Source organism: Callorhinus ursinus, unplaced genomic scaffold (genome assembly GCF_003265705.2).
Source record: "Callorhinus ursinus isolate GAN/ISIS: 27379988/994484 unplaced genomic scaffold, GSC_fseal_2.0 scaffold22, whole genome shotgun sequence".
NCBI lineage: Eukaryota > Metazoa > Chordata > Mammalia > Carnivora > Otariidae > Callorhinus > Callorhinus ursinus.
In genome coordinates, this window is record NW_027397084.1 from 198739 (window position 1) to 220572 (window position 21834).

At 40.3% G+C, this 21834-nt stretch overlaps 2 protein-coding genes across 11 annotated transcripts in view; both read left to right on the forward strand.

The window, feature by feature from the left end:
* NFYA (nuclear transcription factor Y subunit alpha) overlaps positions 1–10085 on the forward strand; it is a 30044-nt gene extending 19959 nt beyond the window's left edge. For 6 of the 8 annotated variants that reach the window (XM_025890583.2, XM_025890582.2, XM_025890585.2 and 3 more), the window contains 6 exons: positions 159–290; positions 484–589; positions 2217–2383; positions 3499–3672; positions 4504–4605; positions 7334–10085. In XM_025890583.2, coding sequence (XP_025746368.1) covers positions 159–290; positions 484–589; positions 2217–2383; positions 3499–3672; positions 4504–4605; positions 7334–7387 — 735 coding nt within the window. In that variant the 3' untranslated portion in view covers positions 7388–10085. The remainder of the gene's footprint in view (positions 1–158; positions 291–483; positions 590–2216; positions 2384–3498; positions 3673–4503; positions 4606–7333) is intronic. The other 2 variants (XM_025890586.2, XM_025890589.2) reach the window with 1 other exon arrangement.
* A 1629-nt stretch (positions 10086–11714) lies between these two features.
* LOC112837833 (adenylate cyclase type 10-like) overlaps positions 11715–21834 on the forward strand; it is a 54494-nt gene continuing 44374 nt past the window's right edge. Inside the window, exons 1-4 of one of the 3 annotated variants that reach the window (XM_073904944.1) lie at positions 11715–11877; positions 12737–12841; positions 16042–16080; positions 17020–17163. In XM_073904944.1, coding sequence (XP_073761045.1) covers positions 11721–11877; positions 12737–12841; positions 16042–16080; positions 17020–17163 — 445 coding nt within the window. In that variant the 5' untranslated portion in view covers positions 11715–11720. The other 2 variants (XM_073904945.1, XM_073904946.1) reach the window with 2 other exon arrangements.

The window sequence follows — 21834 nt, forward strand, 5'->3', positions numbered from 1 at the left end:
ACTTATGTTTAATTTATAATAGCAGAACAAGATTCTGTCTTTTTTTCCTCTTCAGAGCCTTTCTTGCTTTCTAGGGGAACTTGGGTACCTAATACTCCAGGACCAAAAGAGACCAGTGCCAGTGGGGTACTAACCTTTCTCTGTGTTCTCTTGCACAGATACAGTTGGTCCCACCTGGACAGATTCAGATCCAGGGTGGGCAGGCTGTGCAGGTACAGGGCCAGCAGGGCCAGACCCAGCAGATCATCATCCAGCAGCCCCAGACAGCAGTCACTGCTGGCCAGACCCAGGTAATTCCCATGATCTCTGTCAACCCAAGAGCACAACTGATTGGGAAGGGTCAGACAGCTGAGCCAGATATCTCACCGGTAGTAGAAATGGGAAAGAAAACAATAAAAAATGTTGTATTTTCTTTCTTAAAAAGAAGGTGTCCTTTGTGGTAGCTTTGGAATGTATTAAATTGTCACAATTTCTGTCCTTCAGACCCAGCAGCAGATTGCTGTCCAGGGACAGCAAGTGGCACAGACCGCCGAAGGGCAGACCATTGTCTATCAGCCAGTGAACGCAGACGGCACCATTCTACAGCAAGGTAAATGTGCCTGTGTGTTTCTGTGGGACTTTGGCAGGGGGCATCTTTTTTATCCTTTGAGCAAATGACTGCTCCACAAATTCTGTGACCTTCTCACAACATATATATTTTTTTTTTTTTACAGAGAGGGAGAGGGCAAAGTAGGCTCCCTGGCTAGCAGGGAGCCCACAGAACATACTTTTGAACAACAAAAATTTTTTTCTAAATCTCCATTGATTGTTGTTTTCTCGTCATTCATACATGACCAGTGTTGGTAACATTTGTAGGCGTTCCTGCAGTGGTTGTTAAAAGACTGGCCCTAAGGATTGTAGAAGTTTTTGAGCCTTTCTAAAGCGGGGAAAAAAAAAGTGTTTCTAAATAGAAGATTAGAAATACAGTTTTGTTAATGGTAATGGAAGAAACCGATCAGAAGTCAAGTTGGCATTTAGTATTGCTGCTACTTGCAGTTTTTTTTTCTTTTTTTTTTTTCCTGGTCTACTTTATTATTAGTTTTTGTCCAAAAGACTTATTATATGTCCACTATGTATGCAGCACTTCACTAAGAAAGAAATTTTCTCAGAGAACCTCTAATCTTTTAAGGGAGACATATATGTGACCAAATAAATGCAGTGCAGAGCCTTTATAGAGGTGTGTCCTAGGAATAGATAATGCTTAAATACAGGAGCGATGAAATCTGTTGGACTTCGGAGGAGAATGGACTTCAGAGAAGAGGAAATGGCTCAAATTGAACTTGAGAGCTTTTGGAAGTATCAGATAATTGAATCTGGAAAAGACATCTGAGTCCATGAGCAAAAGTAGGACTTATGATGGGGCACCTGGGTGGCTCAGTCGGTTAAGCGTCCTTGATTTCAGCTCAGGTCATGATCACAAGGTTGTGAGATCGAACCCCAAGTTGGGCTCCATGCTAAGCATGGAATCTGCTTAGGATTCTCTCTTTCCCTCTCCCTCTGCCTGCCCCCACTCACATGCATGCGTGCTTTCCCCCACCCCCCCCAAAAAGTTGGACTTTTGATTAAAATTTAGCAGTATATAAGCTCCAGTGAGTGCAGTAAGTGTGCTCTCCTGTGACTCAGGAGAAGGCCTAACTGGATTGAGCCCAGGCCAGAGCTCAATCAGAAAATGGTGAACAAATCTGTGAGTGGTGCTGGTAATAGTTTGGGGGCATGGAGTGTTTGGTTTAATTTTAAGTTTTAGTTCTACAACAGGTTGAGTCATTGTCAGTTTAGGACAAACAAATTATAAATGTATAAAGTCTCCATCCTAAACAGATTATTCGTATATACAAGAATAGTAGTATAGCTGAAGTCAGACTGACCTCTAGAAGAGGAGGCCTCCAAACTTTCTCACCAGCCATTGAATTCCCACTGGAATACCCAGGGAGGTATCCACTTCAAGGATAATTTTATCAGAACTGGAACCCAGACAGTGAATAGACTATCAAAGGCAGTGATTACTGGGCTTACATGCAGCAAATGGGGCAGAGATTGGGAGAGTGCTTCTCTCTTTGTGCTGTTTAGTATGTTTTTCCAGGGTAGATAAGTGTGTGCCAGATAGAAGAGGGACTAACTGTGTTCCCTTCTTTCTGTGTGCCTGTTTTTTGTTTGTTTTATGTTTTATTTTCTTAAAGTTACAGTCCCTGTTTCAGGCATGATCACCATCCCAGCAGCCAGTTTGGCAGGAGCACAGATTGTTCAGACAGGAGCCAACACCAACACAACCAGCAGTGGGCAAGGGACTGTCACTGTGACACTACCAGTGGCAGGCAATGTGGTCAATTCAGGAGGGATGGTCATGGTAAGAAAATGGATTCTTTACCTCTCCGTTTCTGTCATTTATCTTTCCATATATCTCTGTCATTGAAAATTTGTTTGGACTTGCAGTTTGCTATCTTATCTCATAAAGCTTGTTGATAATGCTGGCCCCTTGGGATTGAATTGATCCTTTAAGGCATTTACAGAGATCTGCTTTTAGAAGAAACACTACAATGTGTTATAATTCATTCTGAGCACCTATTATGTGCTGGGGACTATTCTAGGTGCTAGAGATAGAGCAGAGGATAAACAGGTAGAAATACCGCTTTTGAGTAATCTTACTCAGAATTCAAATAACGAAGGCATAGACTACTAATCTTTGGGAAGTGGGCAATATATTGCCCACAGAGAGTGAAATAAGAAGTAAGCTCAAAATGAGATTGTAATCAATAAAGAAACCGAAACATGTATGCTATGAGTACATTGGGAAGATAGGGAAGGAGAGATGAGTAGTGGTGTAAGTAGAGGCTAAGTCCTCCTGTCCAAAATGGATGGCAGTACACAATACCTAAAATGGGTAAATTAAGAACAAGTAGTAGAAGCCTGCACACAGAGGTGGAGGAAGCTACCAGAAGAAATAACACATCCCATTCAAAGTTGTTATAGTTGGGAAGGGAATGGGGCATGGGAACCTGTTACTGGTTTTCTCATATGCTTAGTACAGTGTTTTTAGTTTTAGTGTGTTTAGAAAAATTAAGTTTGAATTATTTAGCAAGTTAAGTAGCTTATTAAATTATGTAACTGTAGGCATTTGGGTCAACCTCCCTTTGTACTATTTCATTGTCTAGGATTACTGTTCCTGACCATTAGATGGCAGCAGGTTTTTCTAGAAATGGAGCCATAGGTGGATAACAATTTGGACATGGTTGTGTCATCTGTCATTGTAGCTCCTGGGTTCCCTATGACAATCCTCTGGAATTTTGGTTTAAAATGCAGACCTTGAGTGTAAATGTTCTCCAGGAATCTCATTTAACTACGTGCTCTATAAAAGCTACTCTTTATAGCATTTAGAAAAAATAATTTAACAGGGACCAAGAAATTTCCTGTGTCCATACTACATGCCACTATTTAATAAGCTGTGGTTTTCTCTTCATGTAGATGGTGCCTGGTGCTGGCTCTGTACCTGCTATCCAAAGAATCCCTCTCCCTGGGGCAGAGATGCTTGAAGAAGAGCCTCTCTATGTGAATGCCAAACAGTACCACCGTATATTAAAGAGGAGGCAAGCCCGGGCTAAACTAGAGGCAGAAGGAAAAATTCCAAAGGAAAGAAGGGTGTGTATAACATTGAAAGAAGGAGGAGAAAGGGCAGGGTTCTACTTTTGAAATTACCTTTTATATGGTTTGTTTCCTTGAGCACCTTCCAAACAATTGAAAGTAAATAGCTGTTATCTTTATAAAAGTTAACATTTATTATTGTTCTATGTGACCGCAACTACCATAACAAAACAGTAACAGGGGCTTAAAAAGGAGTTTATTTTTTTTCTTACATAAGAGAAGTCCAGAGAGAAATTGTCCTAGGCTGGTAGCCCATTTCCACAGTCAGTCCTCATGATGCTCTCTCCTCCGGTCTCACTGTTCTGATAGCCTTAGTGTGCTAGTCAAAGTCCAGGATGACTGCTTGGGCTCCGGCCTAGGTAGAAAGGGAACAAGAAAGGCACTCTTTCTCAAGGAAACTTTCAAGAAGCTCCATACATCTCATTAGCCAAAACTTAATTACGTGGCCACACTTAAACCTGCAAACAAGGCAGGGAAATGCAGGGTTTTTGTTTTTTTTTAACTGAGTAGTCATTTGCTCAACTAAAATTTGGTCTATTACTGAAGTGAAGGAGAGGATGTATATGGGTTGGGGGGTTAGATAATCATTGTTGCTACACCTTTGGGGAATCCTTTTTATTTATTATTCATTTAGCGTTCATCATCTTTATGATGGTTCATATGTGGTCAGCTGCTGCCCAATGTTTCCTCCAAAGCTTTCTCCATAATACAAGGTGATAATTGCGCCTGGTGGCTCTGATGACAGCTCTCCTGAACTTCAGAGAGTAGAATTTATGAATGAGATAACTGTGCTGGTTCCAACTAGTACCTTTATTTTTCTGGTTTCAGAAATACCTGCACGAGTCTCGGCACCGTCATGCCATGGCTCGGAAACGGGGTGAAGGTGGACGGTTTTTCTCTCCAAAGGAAAAGGATAGTCCCCATATGCAGGTAAGTAGATGATACATTTCATTCTTCTCTTTTTGCCTTGTATTTTCTTGGGAAGAGCATTCCAAGTCCTCTTGTTATGTTCACACCAGAGACTAACTACATTCTCTAAGTTGAATGCAATGTTGTATCTCTTAGTTTCCTTTTTGCCTTAAAGCACTAAAAGTGTTCAATCCATTGGCCCTTTTCCTCCTCATCTTTGCCAGTTACTACTATTAATTCCTTCTTATAATTCTCCTTTTTCTTGATTTTAAAAGAAAAAGCTTTACTGCCTCTTAGTGTAATAGCACAATCAGCAGCAGCTAACATTTAACTGCTATGTGCCAGCCATTACATTAAGCATTTTTGTAAGCACTTTGTTTTCATTGAATCTTTAGAGCAACCTCAAGCCCCATGAGGTAAGAATTCTTATTTCCATTTTACAGTTGAATTTGAGGTTTAGAGAGGTTAAGTAGTTTGCCCAAGGTAAAATAAAATGGTACACCTGAAATTCAAAGCCAGTGTAGTTCCAGAACTTATTTGTAGCTGCTGTACATCACTGGTTCTTACATCTGATTCCACTGATTGTACTTATCAGCATTTCTGAGTCAGTATATCCAAAACAGAGCTCTTAATTTGTATTTTATTTTTTATCCCTAAACCAGTCACTCATCTCAGTAAGTGACCTGTCTATCCACCCAGTTGCTAAAGCTTAAATATTCCAATTCTTGAAAAAGTCCTCTTGGCTTTACCTTTAGAATAATAATCTGAATCAGTTAACATTTTTTCTGTCCAGCTGCCATTAGCCTGAAGAAATCCTCTTTTTTTGCTTCAGTTCATGTAACAGCTGTCTACTGGTGTCCTTCCATTCTTGTGCCCCTCTAGTCCATTCTTCACATCTTCAAGTGGTCTTCTTAAAATGTATGTCATCTCACATCAGTGTCCCTGCTTAAATCCCTTCCATTCCTGCCATTTCCCACTTGCACTTAGACTAAAATCCAGAGTGCTTACCATGGCCAAAAAGGCATGTGTGTGATTGAGCTCCTGCCTACCTCTGGCCTCATTTTCTCCTGCTCTTGGTCTTTATGCTTTGCTGTGCTGTTCATTGATCTGTCTCCTGCCATAGGACCTTTGTCGTGAAAATAGCTAATCTATAAAGGTTTTCACTCCCATCTTCTTGCCTTTTAGGTCTTGGTTTAAATCTGAGGCTGAAGCCAGAGTAGGTCTCTTCCACCTCATTATTTTTTCACATCTTCCTATTCTTTTGAGCATCATTAATAATCGACTTGTTTTATTTGTGTAATTGTGCACTCGACGTCTCCTTCACTAGACTGTAAGCTGTATAGAGAGTAGAGGATTGTTTTCTCCATTATGCCCAGTCCAGAACAAGCACTTGGTAAATGTTTGTTGAATTCATGGATTCCTCCCATTTCCTGCTGTTTCATTCTGTGTGACCATTACATCCCACCTGCACTACTGCCAAATCGGTCATTATAAGGTAGTGCTTTTTTAATCATGCCGGACCCCTGCTCAAGGAAGCATGCTGGTTTTCATTTCTTACTGCATCAGATTCCAAACTGTTTCTATATGACATCTAAGCAGCTTGGCCTCCTCACGCCTTTCAATGTCAGACTAGGAATCCTCGGTATTTCCACACAGGAGCACAAACTCCTCTTTCAGTGCTATTAATTACTACCTGTAGTCTGGGAGCCCTTCCTTTCTCATTCGTTCATGCAGCGTGTGGATATAGAGTGCCATCTGTGGGCATTATGCCAGGAACTCTCCTAATTCTGTGTGCTACCAATAGGACCTTGGTCAAGTTACTTAGGCTCCCTTGAGTTCCTTCACCTGTAAAGTAGGCTTCTGTTGATACTTCATAGGGCCATTGTGGGAATTTCATGCAGTAAGCCATAATTGGCACCTACTTAGCACGTTACCTAGTGCATGGTGAGGGCTCTGTAAATGCCGGTTATTATTCTTACTCATTGTTCAAGACCCCACTGCAGTCCTGCCACCTCCAGAAATCTTTTAGCTTTTTCTTAGATCACATCAGTTGAAGCTTCAGAGCCTTGGTGTGGAGGAACTGAAGGCAGTTATTGTGGAGTGTTGCAAAAAGCTTCTGAGGACTGATTCTTGCCTTAACACTGCAGATTTTAAGTGAGAGGGGGGCATGCAGAATTTAGTGGAAAGAAATGGGAAATAGTTAAGAAATAGTGAAATGGGAGCCAAGAGGTTTGGGCATTAGTTCTTGCTGATCTGCTGACTAACTTTCTCACTCTAGTCCAGGCAAATCATTTTATCCATCCAGGCTTTGGGTTTATCTTCAAAATGAGTGCATTAAAATAAATGTCAATGTCCTTTCCAGCCCTGCCAACTGCTTAGTATTTAAATATGATGATCAAAAAATCATGGCACAAAAAATACAATATGAAGTGGTTTCTCTTGGCCACCTAAAGACCCTTAAATTTGAAAGGTAAAGCACAACACAGGTTCTTTTAGGAAAGAGATACACTGTCAACTCTGGAGTGCTTGGAAGTGGAAGGCCAAACTTAACACTCCTTTTACACAAAGGTTATCTCTTCTTTCCTTATGGAGCTGCATTTTAATCCATGTAGGTAGACTTAGGTACATACCAGGACTTTGGTTTACTTAGCAAAATTGTATGTATTCCCCTTGATGATGAGAAGTGAGAGCCTTGAGTTCCTTGTTACTTTTGCAAAGGATTTTAATCACTATTATGCTTTGTCTCTAGGATCCAAACCAAGCAGATGAAGAAGCAATGACACAGATCATCCGAGTGTCCTAACCCCAGGCCATGTGATGGAGCAGATCAAGGTCATGTTCCTCGCCACTGTTTCCCACTGTTCCAGGAAATTGATCACCTCTTCCAATGGGACACTGACGATTATGTGCTGCCCTTTTCTACAGGACAAACCACTTAGTTCTTAATAAGTGGCTCAGTATTATAATTGCAGCGATGTCTGGCAGATTGAAGTCACAAGCCTTTGTCTCGCCCTTTCAGGCAGGACCTATTTCAGACTGTTGATGACATTGACATTTCATGGATTAGGATGATGCAAGGGACCTGTGCACATAAGTGCACACACAGCACTTATGTTGGCTTCTGAAGCCAGCCAGCCATCTTAGCAAGGGAGAACAACCTTCTCAACCGAGACTGAAATCAGGGAAGCCGATGCCCACTCCTTCCCTTGGAATCTAAGCAGCATCCATCCCCTCTGATGGGGGATCTCAGGCTGACTCACTGGACACTTTGTATTCAGAGGTGGCTTCCAGGCAAGGAAGTTCCATCTCATGACATGGAAACAATAAATTCTCTGAGATACATTCATCTAATCTGTGGTAATAATAGGAATCTTTGTCTACCCAGATGATAGGTTGGTATTTTTGGACTCCAGCCAAGAAAAGCTAACTCTGGGGATAGAATGACAAAAGACTCAAGCACTAAAACTATAAATTGCTGAATCTCTTTTTTTTAAAGCTTTGGCAAGTTGTGGTTTGTCTGCTGACAGATCATCTGGACCATAGTTTTTGCTTCTGCTACTTATAAGACAATTTAGAGGGTATTGGACCTTGAAACTGCCTTTCCTACGTAGAGAACAGAACCATACAACAACTTCCTGTGCTGAAGTGCTGAGGACATTTGTAGTAACTCCTAAACAGAGAGCCAAACTAGAATTTTTTTTTTTTTTTTTAAGTAGGCTCCACACCCAGCGTGGCTTGAATTCACATCCCTGAGATCAAGACCTGAGCTGAGGTCGAGAGTTGGATGCTCAACTGACTGAGTCATTCAGGTGCCCCTAGAGATTTTTAATCGTAGGCTTTGTGAGAGCATTTGGGGAAGAGAAGGGTTCACACGTGTTGCAGTCTAGCGGAAGAGAGAGTAGTATATATACCCACGTGTTGTCATATAGCATGATTCTCCAGGGGATGGATGCCTGGGATGGATCATTAAGGTGAAAAGAATTTACATTTATACTATAACCTTTTAACAAGCATGGAAAGGGAGAAGTCTGAGAACTGCTCTTTGACAATTTCTGTCTGGAAAGCATTGTTCAGTAACACTCTCCTGGATATATTCCAGCTTACCTGCTCAAGTTTAAGGTGAATGTTGGCTTCACTCCTGCAGCACTTTGTTTTGTGCTGACCCCAGAGAGTGAACATTCTCTTTCTTCCCCTGGCAGCTGATTCTTTGGTGCCAGTTTCCATGTTTCTCCTTTTCTACATAGGCCTTGTACAGCAGGAAGGTTTTTACATTGCATCCACATTCTGGGGATAAGCTGCCAACTGGTAATGGTGATGCTGACAGAGTCAAGAATTGGGCCACATTTCTCAGAATGGACTGTGCCTCAGTAATCTGTTTCTTTGCTAGATGTTGAACCTGGGGTAAACTAAGATGATATTTCAGAAAAGAGTTACTGCCTTCTCTAGAAACAAGGAAGACTTAATTCTTTCGAAGATCATTTGGGTTTGATTTAAATACCAAGAGTAAGAATTGACACTTTCTTTGATGGTTTCACTCAAATTGTATTAAGAGGAAAAGAAAATAAATCCTCTGAAGAAAATATCACAAAGGGAAATAATTGTAATGGTGGAAATAGAGGTACAGAGCTGTGCAAAGAAAGCAGGAAGTAAAGTATCTCTCTAGTCCTTGGTATCTGTAGTCACCTGTCCTGGCTTCCAGATGTCAGGAGAGGCCAAACCCTTTGGTAGGCTCACTAGAAACTTCTGGCTCTTTTAAGTTTGACACATTGATTTTATTCAGTAGGCCCCAAGATTTTCAGATGATAGTTCACTAAAAACAATGAGGAATTTGTATCCCTTGGTTTGTTTAGGAGTCTTTAAGATGCAGAGCTCAGAAAGAAAGTCCTCAGATCTAAGCCAACAGCAGTTAAAAAATGCTATTTATTTGTGTCTGTAAGTTTGTACATAGTAACAACCTCATATTGTTGCAGAATTTTTTTTCCATGAGTTTGAGTTGTATTTTTTTTTTGAAAGAAATGCTTCAGTTGTCATTTTGTCACTGCATTTCAGATAGCTCGTGGCCCTTTTATTGTGGCCATTTTAGCACATCATAATAACCCACAAAGTGGGGGGTTGAGGTTTGGATTTTTTTTCTTTGTTACTAGTTCTTTTATTTGTCCTTGTGACTATAGTGATGACTTCATAGATGCAGAAAGAGTGAATGGATGAGTGAATAATTGATTTAATGCATAGTTATTTCACTTCTTGAGTGCTCTTTTTGGCAAGATAATTGTAAATGTATATATTTTAATTGCACTGGTACATTGAACATGTCAGTGTCTATACCACTGGACCAACAGAGCTTTTTCTGGCTGTTGGGTGCCTGATAATAATGTCTTGATTTTCCTTTGGGACTCAACAATATAGGTTTTTCTCCCAGCAGTAGGGGGAGTACAGATGATCGATCATTGATGTCATTGCAATTGTTATTTTTTAAAATAAATTTGTAAAAATACTAAAAAGTGATTTGAATTTTCACATTCCTTGGGCTCTAGGTTGTTTATAATGTTGAAATTGTGATCTTTGTAGACAGACATGGGAGCTCTGTAGATAGTGTCAAACTTGCAGTGTCCAGGCCTCATAGTTGTATGTCTCCCCTTACTCTCCTTTTCTTGCCTTTTTGCCTTCCATCCTGCTGAGGAGGTAATCTCTGCCACCCGTGCACTGATTGTATATTTTGCCTTACTACTGGAAGTGTTAAACAAAATTTGATGAAGTAATTCCACAAGCAAACTAAGCCTTTTAGTTATTGATGTGGAGAACAAAGGTAAAAGAAATACAGAAAAAAAAATAAATTTCCTTACCGCTTACAGCCCACTGACCAGTACTTGAGACAGGCAGAGTGGCCTTCCTCTAGGAACTCAACTGCCTAGATGTTAATACTTTGCTGTGGCAAAGGCAACCTTAGTTTGACATTAGCTCGACCTCCAGGATCCTGTAAGTTTCCTTTAACATACTAAATTCATTTGGAAGCTTCCTTTATTTCTACTCCCCAAGATATATGTTGGCAATCATCCTCCAAGCATATGGCCCCACTGATACACATCTGAAGGGTTTCATGACTAAGATTTTAGTAGAGGATAATAAATGGCCCCTTGGGGCCTGGAAACCTTGTTTCCAAACTCCTTAGAGACTTTCGAGATCCCTAACCACCTCCCAACTTGAAAGGATACAATCAGCCACTGCTCACAACCCAGTGCAGCTCTTTCTGCCCAAGGTCCTGTCCCTGTGCTTTAATAAAACCACCTGCTTTGCACGGAAGACGCCTCAAGAATTCTTTCTTGGCTGTTCCGCTCCCAAACCCCAACATTTTCACATCAGTTATCCCCGAAACAGCATTGACTGGGTATTGTAGAACTAAAGATAGTGAAGCTATAATTTTAAAATTTTGTTTGTTTCTGCATAAAAACAAAACACGGATGCTTTCCTGATTGTTAAAAATCCACAACACACTCCTACTATTAATGTGAATTCTCCAAGAATCTGAGTAACTGACAGGCAACCTCAGGCATTTACCACACAGGGAACCAGGAGCTGGAACTAGAGCAAAGCAACGCCAGGAGCACACTCAGGAGACACTCTGTAGACCTGTCCTGGCAGGTAAGAGAAACAGAAGAAATGCTCTAATTAAGGTACTGACCATGAAATAGCCTTAGCCTAAGGGTGATAAAAAACCATACTGAGGTTGCTTTAGTCAGATGCTAATGGAACATTGCCCTTAGAAATTCAGAGGTGAGCCAGCATTTCACTCTGGTGATAGAAGACCCCTCTATTGACACTATCTGAAATAATCTGTCTTATTGATTGCAGAAGCATTTTCACGGATAAAGATTTTTAAGCGTCATCTTGACTCTTGAACATGCTCGCCCTCCCCAAACCTGCTGCTTCTCCACCTCCCAGAGACCAGAGCAAGGGCGCAGGGGGCGGGAGGTAGGTGGGGCGGGGCGGGGCCCGCGGCCACCCTGGATTGGCACCTCCCTGAGGAGGCCCACACTGATTGGTTGGTGGGAGGGACCCGCCAAGGCCGCCGTTGCGGATTGGCTGCTACCAGGAGGACCCTAATTTCCGGTAGCTTGGCGGGCAACCACGCCCCCGCCATGGCGACCGGCGAGCGGGTGGCGGCGCAGCCTCTGTGGCCCGTAGAGGCCCGGTTGGCGGCGCTGCTTCCCGACCTGCTGGTGTTCAGGAAGCCCCGGCGATCGGAACCCGAGCTCGCCACGGCCCAGGGCGTCCTCCTTGGCGTCCACGTGACGGGTGAGCGGAAGCGCGTCGCTCTCCCGCCCTGCCCGAGGGGCGGCAGTTGTGGCCTGGCTCCGAGAGGAGGCGGCGGTTACAGGCCTGGCCCCCGGGCAAGCAAAGGCGCGGCTTAACTGCTCGCCGCCGCCTCCTCGGGAAACCTGGAGGGTCAGGTTCAGAGCTGGAGAATTCCTTCCGGAGTGTTCTGGCGTAGCCCTAGAGTTCACTGAAAGGAGACTCAGAAACGGGAAAGGACTTTTGCGGGACCACTCGGCAGGCTTTGAACCCACGTTTTCTCCCAATACGCATACCGCTTCAGCCCGTTTTTTCCGCTCAATTATTTCCTTCTTTGGGTCCCTAAGTGTGTGCCCGCCACTGCTCTAGGAATTCGAGATCCAGCAGCTACTTCGAGAGTCGCTCACTTAACAAATATTTGTGGAGTTTGTGTCATGGATCTGAAGATGAGTGATCTGAAGGTGCCTGACCTCGAGGAGCTCACCATCTGAGTTCTCCATAAAGCTTTAATCCATCCCCCTCGTCATTGGTCTCTCTCTGTCCCTCACATGGGGCGAAATCCCATTTCTCCCTTGGCCAGGGAGCTTAAGAGGGTATGGCAGAAACGGGTTAGCTGGCTAGAGGAAAGAGGGTGCTTGTGGGTGAATCTTCATCTGCAGCTCCTGGAAACGAAGGGGGTGTGGCTCTCTGGATTCCCAGAGGCGGCAGGCAGCCAGCCTGGCCCCTTGTATGAACACTTGTTAAAGGATAATGAAATTACTCATCTGGAGATCTGCTTCTTTACACTGGCCTGATGCGTGCAGGGGATAGAGCCTAAAAGTTCAGGATTTGCAGCTAACGTAATTTTTGTTTTGTCGGCTAGGGTTTACAGCATTAATGGACAGGTTCAGCCTGACCTGCAAGTCGGAACATGACATGGACAAACTGGCCCACATCTTCAGTTATTACATTAGTGACATCGTGGAGCGTGAGTGACTATTGTAGGGAAGCCAGGAGGTGTGGTGCTGGGCTCCTGAGGGTTTGTAACAGAAGGGGGTCTGGGCTACTTGAAAAGATACCAAAGGGTTATTCCTTTATTGTTACTCATCTTTTATTTCTTCTTTCTTGCTACTGACAGGCTAGATTTTTGCCTGTATCTGCCACTCTACCTAGTCTCACATTCTGTTGATTCAATGTTCAGAAAGGGGGCGAAGAAACTAATTTTAATTTTTACTTTGCATGTGTATATTTTATTTCAAAATAAAGTATTCCTCAGGTTGCCTCTTCTAACAATAATGTAATGTGCCACATGTGTTTATATCCGATATAATTTACAAAACACCTTTCCATTCTATTATTGCATTTTGATCCTGTGTAGTAGGAATGAGTGTTTTCTTCATTTTCTGCCATGTATTAAGCTTGTGGAAATTTGCCTAATCTGGGGAAGAAAAAAAAAATCAGCTCCTTACATGTGCAGTAAACATTTTGAGTACATATTCTTTTTTTTTTTAAGATTTTATTTATTAATTTGAGAGAGAGGACAAGCCGGAGGGTGGGGAAGGGAAGGTGGCGGCAGAGGGAGAAACCGACTTCCGACTCGGGACTCGATCCCCGGACCCTGGGATCATGACCTGAGCTGAAGGCAGATACTTAACGAACTGAGCCACCGGGGCGTCCTTAAGTGCGTATTCTGTGATATACACTGTAAAAGGTCAGGGTGTGCAAAAACCTACTTTTGAGGCGCTTTCTGTCTGGTTAGAACTACCCAACAAATTAATCTGGTCCTGAAACTTTTAGTAGTTATGTAACATTACCTTCTTTTATTGACAGTGTCCATACAGTCATGTCCATAATTCTGAGATTCATCAGAATTTTTACTTTGTGGAATCTCCTTTAGGAACTTGTTTATTTGATTCACCCCTTATCTCTGAGGAACAGTTGTAAAAGGTCTTTAGATTTTTCTTGGGCGCCTGGGTGGCTCAGTTGGTTAAGCGACTGCCTTCGGCTCAGGTCATGATCCTGGAGTCCCGGGATCAAGTCCCACATCGGGCTCCCTGCTCAGCAGGGAGTCTGCTTCTCCATCTGACCCTCTTCCCTCTCGTGCTCTCTATCTCTCATTCTCTCTCTCTCAAATAAATAAATAAAATCTTTTAAAAAAAAAGTCTTTAGATTTTTCTCAAGTTTAGATGAAAGGGAGAGATAGAAATTATGTATGTATTATAACATGAGGAACTGCTGGGTACTAGAAATACAGGGGAAAATAAGACAATACCTGCCCTTTTGAAGTTTCCATGTTAGTGGGAGAGACAATAAGTAAACAAGGTAATTATACATTGTACATTTTACAAAGGAAATAGGGTGTAATGGTAAAGAATTGTAGAGTGAGAGTTTTTTTCAGGTAGGGTGATCATAGGAGGCTCCTCTGAAGTGTTTAAGCTGAGACATAAAGGATGAGAGAAACCTTGTGAAGAGTGAGGAGTAAAGTATTTCAGGCAGAAGAATGCCAAGTGCAAAGCTTCTAAGATGGGAGGAAGCTTGCCGTGTTCTAGGAACTAAGAAGACCAGTGTGGCTAACACATAGCTAGCAGGGAGAAGAGTGGCTTGAGGTGAGATTGGAGATCATTGAACTCTGTAGGCTATAAGGAGTTTCGATCATATATTTTTGTATAAAGGGAAACTTAAAAGGTTCTGGCAAGGGGGTGATGTGGTCCGATTTACATTTTTGAAAGCTCATTTTAACCACCTTAAGGCAATTGGATTATAGGGAGCTGATGGAGGGCAGGTGGTAAGAATAGAAGCTAGAAGAGGCAGTTGTAGCAGCTGTGGAGAGATGATGCTGATTTGGTCTAGGGTAGTGGTTCTCAACCTTGGCAGCACATTAAATAACCACTCGGGGAGCTTTTAAAAATCCTGATGTCTAGGCTTTACCTCAGACCAATTAAATCAGAATACCTTGGGGTAAGCCAAGAAATAAAGATTTTTTAAAGTTTCCCATGCTATTCCAGTGTTGAAGCCAAGGTGGAAACCATTGGTCTAGAGAAAAGGCAGTGGAGCCATAAGGAGATGAATTGATTTGAAATGTGTTTTGCAGGTTCAACAGACAAGATTTGCTGGTATATTGATATCAGTGGGAAGTAGTGAGAAAAGCGACTCTCAAGGATTTTTTGGCTTTCATAATTGAATTGATGGTGGTGTCACTTACCGAGATGGGCAAGACTGGGCTTTGAGAAAGAAAATCAAGGGTTCTGTTTTGAATATACTGAGTTGTCAATAAGTCATTCAAATGAAGAATGAAGTCAGTAGCTATGATTGAGCCTGAAGCTCAGAGAATAGATCTCTGTTAGAGACAAAAAGTGAGTTGATGGCATAAAGATGTTACTTAAAGTTAGGAACTGATTGAGTCCACATGAGGAGAGTGTAAATAAAGAGCCTAAGACTGAGGCTTGAGGCACTCCAGGACAGATTATGATTAGAGAAAAAGAATTTAAAAAAGAGACTATAAAGCAGCCAGTTAGGTGGGGTATTGTGGTGTTCCTGAAGCCAAAGGAGAAGTAGTGTCTCTGGGGAAGGAAGGCTGGGGCTGGCTGAGTTGAAAAGTATAAAGTACAATGCTGTGAGAAAATACTGAATTTAGCAAGGTGAATGCTGTTGATGATCTTGATAAATTTTAGTGAAATGATGGAGTTGGGAGTCAGATGCGAGAAAGCGGAGAAGAGAATGGTAGAGAAAATGTTTACGAGTGAACAGGATATGAGGAACAAATTGTATATGGCCAACTCTTTTGAGAATTTTTTTGATGGGGATGTAGCAGAAAAATGGAGCTCATAGCAAGGGAAGGTAGAGTGTTGTGTTTTGTTTTCGTTTTTTAAGATATTCATGGAAATGATCCAGTGGAGAGGAGATAAGGGAGGGAGTGAAGCTCTTGAAAGGGTGGGAGGGGCTAGGATCCAGAGCCCAATGGGGTGACTTTGAAGAGAATAGGAGTATTTCTTTCATTTTCAAGAAGATGGATATAGATACATTTGGGGAGAAGCTAAGAGAAAGAAAAGAGTCCCTTGGAGAGAACAAATAGGCTAGAGAAGATAGGAGGAAAAATTTAGTAGGCCATTCTGATCGTATATAATTCTGCCATGATCTAGTATATCTGATTTTGATGCATTTTCCTCTCTCTCCTTTACTTGATTTCAGATGTGCTGTGTTTTGGAGGAGATATCCTAAATATCACAGGTATTTTTCAGTTTTTCTGAATATTTAAAGGACTGTAAGTGAGGAAGACTTCATTTAGGTGGAATTTGGCATATTTGTGTATTCAGCATTGTTTGTTATTTAATATGTACTTGGCCCTGGGGAAACAAAGAAGAAGACACAGTCATTGACTCAAAAGTTCTCTCAGTCTAATAGAAAAACCTTGCCCATATTAAGTTCCCAGGTGCTTTACATTTTGCTTAATTAAATGACAAAAATAAGTGCCTATAAAGCACTTATTTGCATGAGAAAACTAATGAGAAACTTAGTCCTTAAGAGCAGAAGCTATGTGTAAGATAGGAGTCAAAATCTCCTATTTGGAGAACTCTCAGGACCATTAATAGCTATATGCTACAGAGTTGGCCTCTTTTTTAAATTTAAACTTAATTAAGCCACCCTTGAAATTAGATTTGAACATGAACGTACATTTTATGAATCTCTTAGCTAGTACCCCTCCCATTCTGTTAGTATACTGGTGGAGGGAAGATTATCAAAAATATTTTTTTTTTAAGATTTTATTTATTTATTTGACAGAGAGACAGCGAGAGAGGAAACACAAGCAGGGGGAGTGGGAGAGGGAGAAGCAGGCCTCCCACTAAGCAGGGAGCCTGAAGTGGGGCTCAATCCCAGGACCCTGGGATCATGACCTGAGCCGAAGGCAGACGCTTAATGACTGAGCCACCCAGGCGCCCTATCAAAAATACTCTTAAACTAAAGGAACATTTCAGCTTCTGCCTTGTCTTGTTTTTTATGATGAGTGGTTTTGAGGCTCTAAGGCAGTATTTTAACCAAGCATAATGTACAGGGCCAAGGAACCTTGCCTGACACCTTGCATGATATCTTCTGCATTATTGGGAGCTTTACCCAGATCAGGTGAATCCAGATATTTGATCCCTGTCAACCTGTCTTGTGTGTCTGCAGGGAATGTGCTTCTGGCACTCTGGACAGTGAAACAGAATCAACTCAGTGACATCATTACCCTGGTGGCAAAATGCAGTCTAGAGATACAGGAGAAATTTGGGATCTACCATACCAGAGAAGGCCAGGACCTGCAACTAAAGATAGGTAATAGCTACTAAAAGAGTGATCAATTAAAAAAAAAAAAAGCACTATAAAAAATTCAAAATATAAATGACAACCTGAAAAAAAAATATCTGCAACTTATATACATAAAGGGTGAATATTAGAAATAGAACACCTAGAAATCAACAAAAGACTAACTTTTTAAGAGAAAGATGGGAAAGGACACGAATAAATAGTACAGAGACAAATACATCTCTTTTAACATGTGAAAAGATGTTTAATTTCATAATAAGAAAAATGCCAATTGAAAGTGCATTGAGATTATTTCTCACCTATAGATACCAAAAATTCATATACTGACCACACTGTTGATGAGGCAATGAGGAATAAACACTCATATACACCGCTGATGGGAGTCAACAGCGGTACAACTTCTATGAAGAATAATTTTGGTAATCTCTATTGAGATTCCAAATGCATTTGTTCTTCAATCTAGCAATCCCACTCCCAAATATTTATCCTATAGGTATACCTGAGTGTGTATGAAATATTATAGGTACGAGATTATTGATTGCAATATGGTTTGTAATAAAACGATCTATAGGAGACTGGTTAAACAATATGTCTACTCAATGAGATTTTATGCAACTTTATAAAAAGATATTCTGATATAGCAATATTTTCAAAATATAGTTGAGAAAAAGCAAGATGCAAAGCACTGTGGTATGCTACCTTTTATATAAAGACAAAAAATAAGAATTTTTCTTGTTTGTTCATATCTGTAGAAACACTGGAAAGATATAAGAAATGAATAAAAGTTACCTATTGGAGGAAAAACAGTGTTATATTAGTTTCAGGTGTACAATACAGTGATTCAACAATCTCATACATCAGCCGGTGCTTACCACAAGTGCCCTCCTTAAATCCCCATCACCTATTTAACCCATCCCCCCACCCCCTCCCCTCTGGTAACCATCAGTTTGTTCTCTATAGTTAAGAGTCTGTTTCTTGGTTTGCCTCATTCTTTCTTTCTTTTTTCCCCTTTGCTCATTTGTTTCTTAAATTCCACATATGAGTGAAATCATATGGTATTTGTCTTTCTCTGACTTATTTCCCATAACATCGTACTCTTAGCTCTATCCATATTGTTGCAAATGTCAAGATTTCATTTTTTATGACTGAATAATATTCCATTGTGACACACACACACACACACATCTTCTTTATCCATCTTTTCATAAGATGCTCAACATCACTCATCTTCAAGGAAATGCAAATTAAAACTACAATGAGATATCACCTCACACCTGTCACAATGGCTAAAATCAAAAACACAAGAAAACAAGTGTTTGGGAGGATGTAGAGAAAGAGGAACCCTCTTGCACCGTTGGTGGGAATGAATGCAAACTAGTTCAGCCATTGTGGAAAACAGTGTTGAGTTTCCCCAAAAAGTTTAAAAGAGAACTACCCTATAATCCAGTAATCACACTACTGGGTATTTACACAAAAAAATACAAAAACATTAGCTCAGAGGGATCATGCACCCCTATGTTTATAGCATTATTTACAGTAGCCAAATTATGGAAGCAGCCCAAGGGGCCATCGATAAATGAATGGGTAGTATAGACTTTTTAACAATATTTGTTCCTCCAATCCATGAGCATGGAATGCCTTTCCATTTCTTTATGTCATCTTCAGTTTCTTTCATGAGTGTTTTATAGTTTTCAGAGTACAAGTCTTTCACCTCTTTCATTAAGTTTATTCCTAGCTGTCTTATTATTTTTGGTGCAATTGTAAATGGGACTGTTTTCCTAATTTCTCTTCATTATTGGTGTATAGAAATACAACAGATTTCTGCACATTGATTTTGTGTCCTGCAAATTTACTGAATTCATTTGTCAGTTCTTGCAGTTTTTTGGTGGAGTGTTTGGGTTTTCTACATATAGTATGTCATCTGCAAATAGAGTTTTACTTCTTCTATTTACTTCTTCCTTACCAGTTTGGATGCATTTTATTCTTTTTTGTTGTCTGATTGCTATGGCTAGACTCCCAGTACTACATTGAATGCAAGTGTTTAGAGTGAACATCCCTGTTTTATTCCTGACCTTAAGGAAAAACCTCTGTTTTTCTCCATTAAGGATGATGTTAGCTGTGGGGTTTTTATATATGGCCTTCATTATGTTGAGGTATGTTCCCTCTAAGCCTACCTTGTTGAAAGCTTTTATCATGAAGGGATATTGTACTCTGTCAGATGCTTTTTCTTCGTCTGTTGAAATGATCATATGGTTTTTATCCTTTCTCTTATTGATGTGATGTAACATGTTGATTTGTGAATATCGGACCACGCTTGCATCTTGGGAGTAAATCCCCCTTGATCGTGGTGAATGATTTTTTTAATGTATTGTTGGATTCAGTTTGCCAGTATTTTGTTGAGGATTTTTGCATCTATGTTCTTCAGAGATATTGGCCTGTAGTTCTCTTTTTTTGTGGTGTCTTTATCTGGTTTTGGTATCAGGGTAATGCTGACCTCATAGAATGAATTTGGAAGTTTTTCTTCTATGTTTTGGAATAAATAATATGAGGAGAATAGGTATTAACTCTTCTTTAAATGTTTGGTAGAATTTGCCTGTGAAGCCATCTGGTCCTGGACTTGTTTTTTGGTTGGGAATTTTTGATTACTGATTCAATCTCCTTACTGGTAATTGGTCTATTCAAATCTTCTATTTCTTCCTGCTTCAGCTTTGGTAGGTTGTATGTTTCTAGGAATTTATCCATTTATTCTAGACTTTCCAATTTGTTGGCATTTAGTTTTCGTTATATTCTCTTATAATTGTTGTATTTCTGTGGTGTTAGTTTTTATTTCTCCTCTTTCATTCATTTGTGATTTCATTTATTTGAGTCCTCTTTCTTTTTTTAATGAGTCTAGCTAGAGATTTATCAATTTTGTTGATCTTTTCAAAGAACCATCTGGTTTTATTGATCTGTTCTACTTGCTTTTTAGTTTCTATATCATTTATTTCTGCTCTAATCTTCATTATTTCCTTCCTTCTGCTGGTTTTGGTTTTTGTTTGTTCTTTTTCTAGCTCCCTTAGGTGTAAGTTTAGGTTGTTTATTTGAGATTTTTCTTGCTTCTTGAGGTAAGTCTGTATTGCCATAAACTTCCCTCTTAGAACTGCTTTTGCTGCATCCCAAAGATTTTGGACTGTTGTGTTTTCATATTCATTTGTTTCTGTGTACTTTTTGATTTCTTCTCTGATTTCTTGGTTGACCTATTCATTGTTTAGTAGCATATTGTTTAACCTCCATGTTTTTGTGGTCTTTCCGGATTTTTTCATGTGGTTAATTTGTAGTTACATAGTGTTGTCGTTAAAAAAGGTACATGGTATGATTTCAGTGTTCTTGAATTTGTTGAGGCCTGTTTTGTGGCCTAATATGTGATCCGTTATGAAGAATATTCCATGTGCACTTGAAGAGAATGTGTATTTTGCTGTTTTAGGATGGAATGTTCTGAATATATCTGTTAAGTCCATCTAGTCCTGTGTGTCATTCAAAACCATTGTTTCCTTGTTGATTTTCTATTTAGATGACCTATCCGTTGATGTAAGTGGGGTGTGAAGTCCCTTACTATTGTATTATTATCAATTAGTTCCTTTCTGTTTCTTACTAATTGTTTTATGATTTGGGTGCTCCCATGCATAAATACTTAAATTGTTGTATCTTGTTGGATTGTCCCTTTCTTATTATATAGTATCCTTCTTTGTCTCTTGTTACAGTCTTTGTTTTAAAGTCTATTTTGTCTGATATAAATATTGCTACTCCAGCTTTCTTTTGTCATCCGTTTACATGATAAATATTTCTCCGTCCTCTCACTTTCAATCTGCAGATAATCTTTGGTCTGAAATGAGTCTTTTGTAGGCAGCATATAGATTGGTCTTGTTTTTTTATCCACTCTGTTACCCTATGCCTTTTAATTGGAGCATTTATTTCATTTGCATTCTAAGTAATTATTGATAGATGTGTTTTTATTGTCATTTTGTTATTTGTTTTTGTAGTTTTTCTCTGACCCTTTCTTGTCTTTCTCTCTTTCATGGTTTGCTGGTTTTCCTTGGTGATATACTTGGATTCCTTTCTCTTTATTCTTTGCATATCTATTAGTGGTTTTTGATTTACGGTTACCATTAGGTTTGTACATAACATCTTCTGCATATAGCAGTCTATATTAAGTTGATGGTCACTTAAGTTTGAACCCATTCTTTACTCCTCTTCCTTCCACGTTTTAGGTGTATGGTGTCATATTTTCATCCTTTTTTTGTGTGTGAATCCTTTGACTTTTTTACAGAAATACTTACTTTTACTGCTTTTGTGTTTCCTCCTTATCATACACTCACTTATGGTCTTTCCTTTCCACGCAAAGAGTCCACTTAGTATTTCTTGTAAGGCTCACTTAATTGGTCATGAACTCCTTTAGTTTTTGTTTGAGAAACTTCTTATCTCTCCTATTCTGAATGATAGCCTTGCTGGATAGGGTATTCTTGGCTGTAGATTTTTCCCTTTCAGCACTTTGAATATATCATACCATTCTCTTCTGGCTTGCAAAGTTTCTGCTAAAAACCGCTGATAGCCGTATGGGGTTTCTCTTATATGTAATTGTCTTTTCTCTTGCTGCTTTAAACATTTTTTTCTTGGGGGTGCCTGGGTGGCATAGTTGGTTGG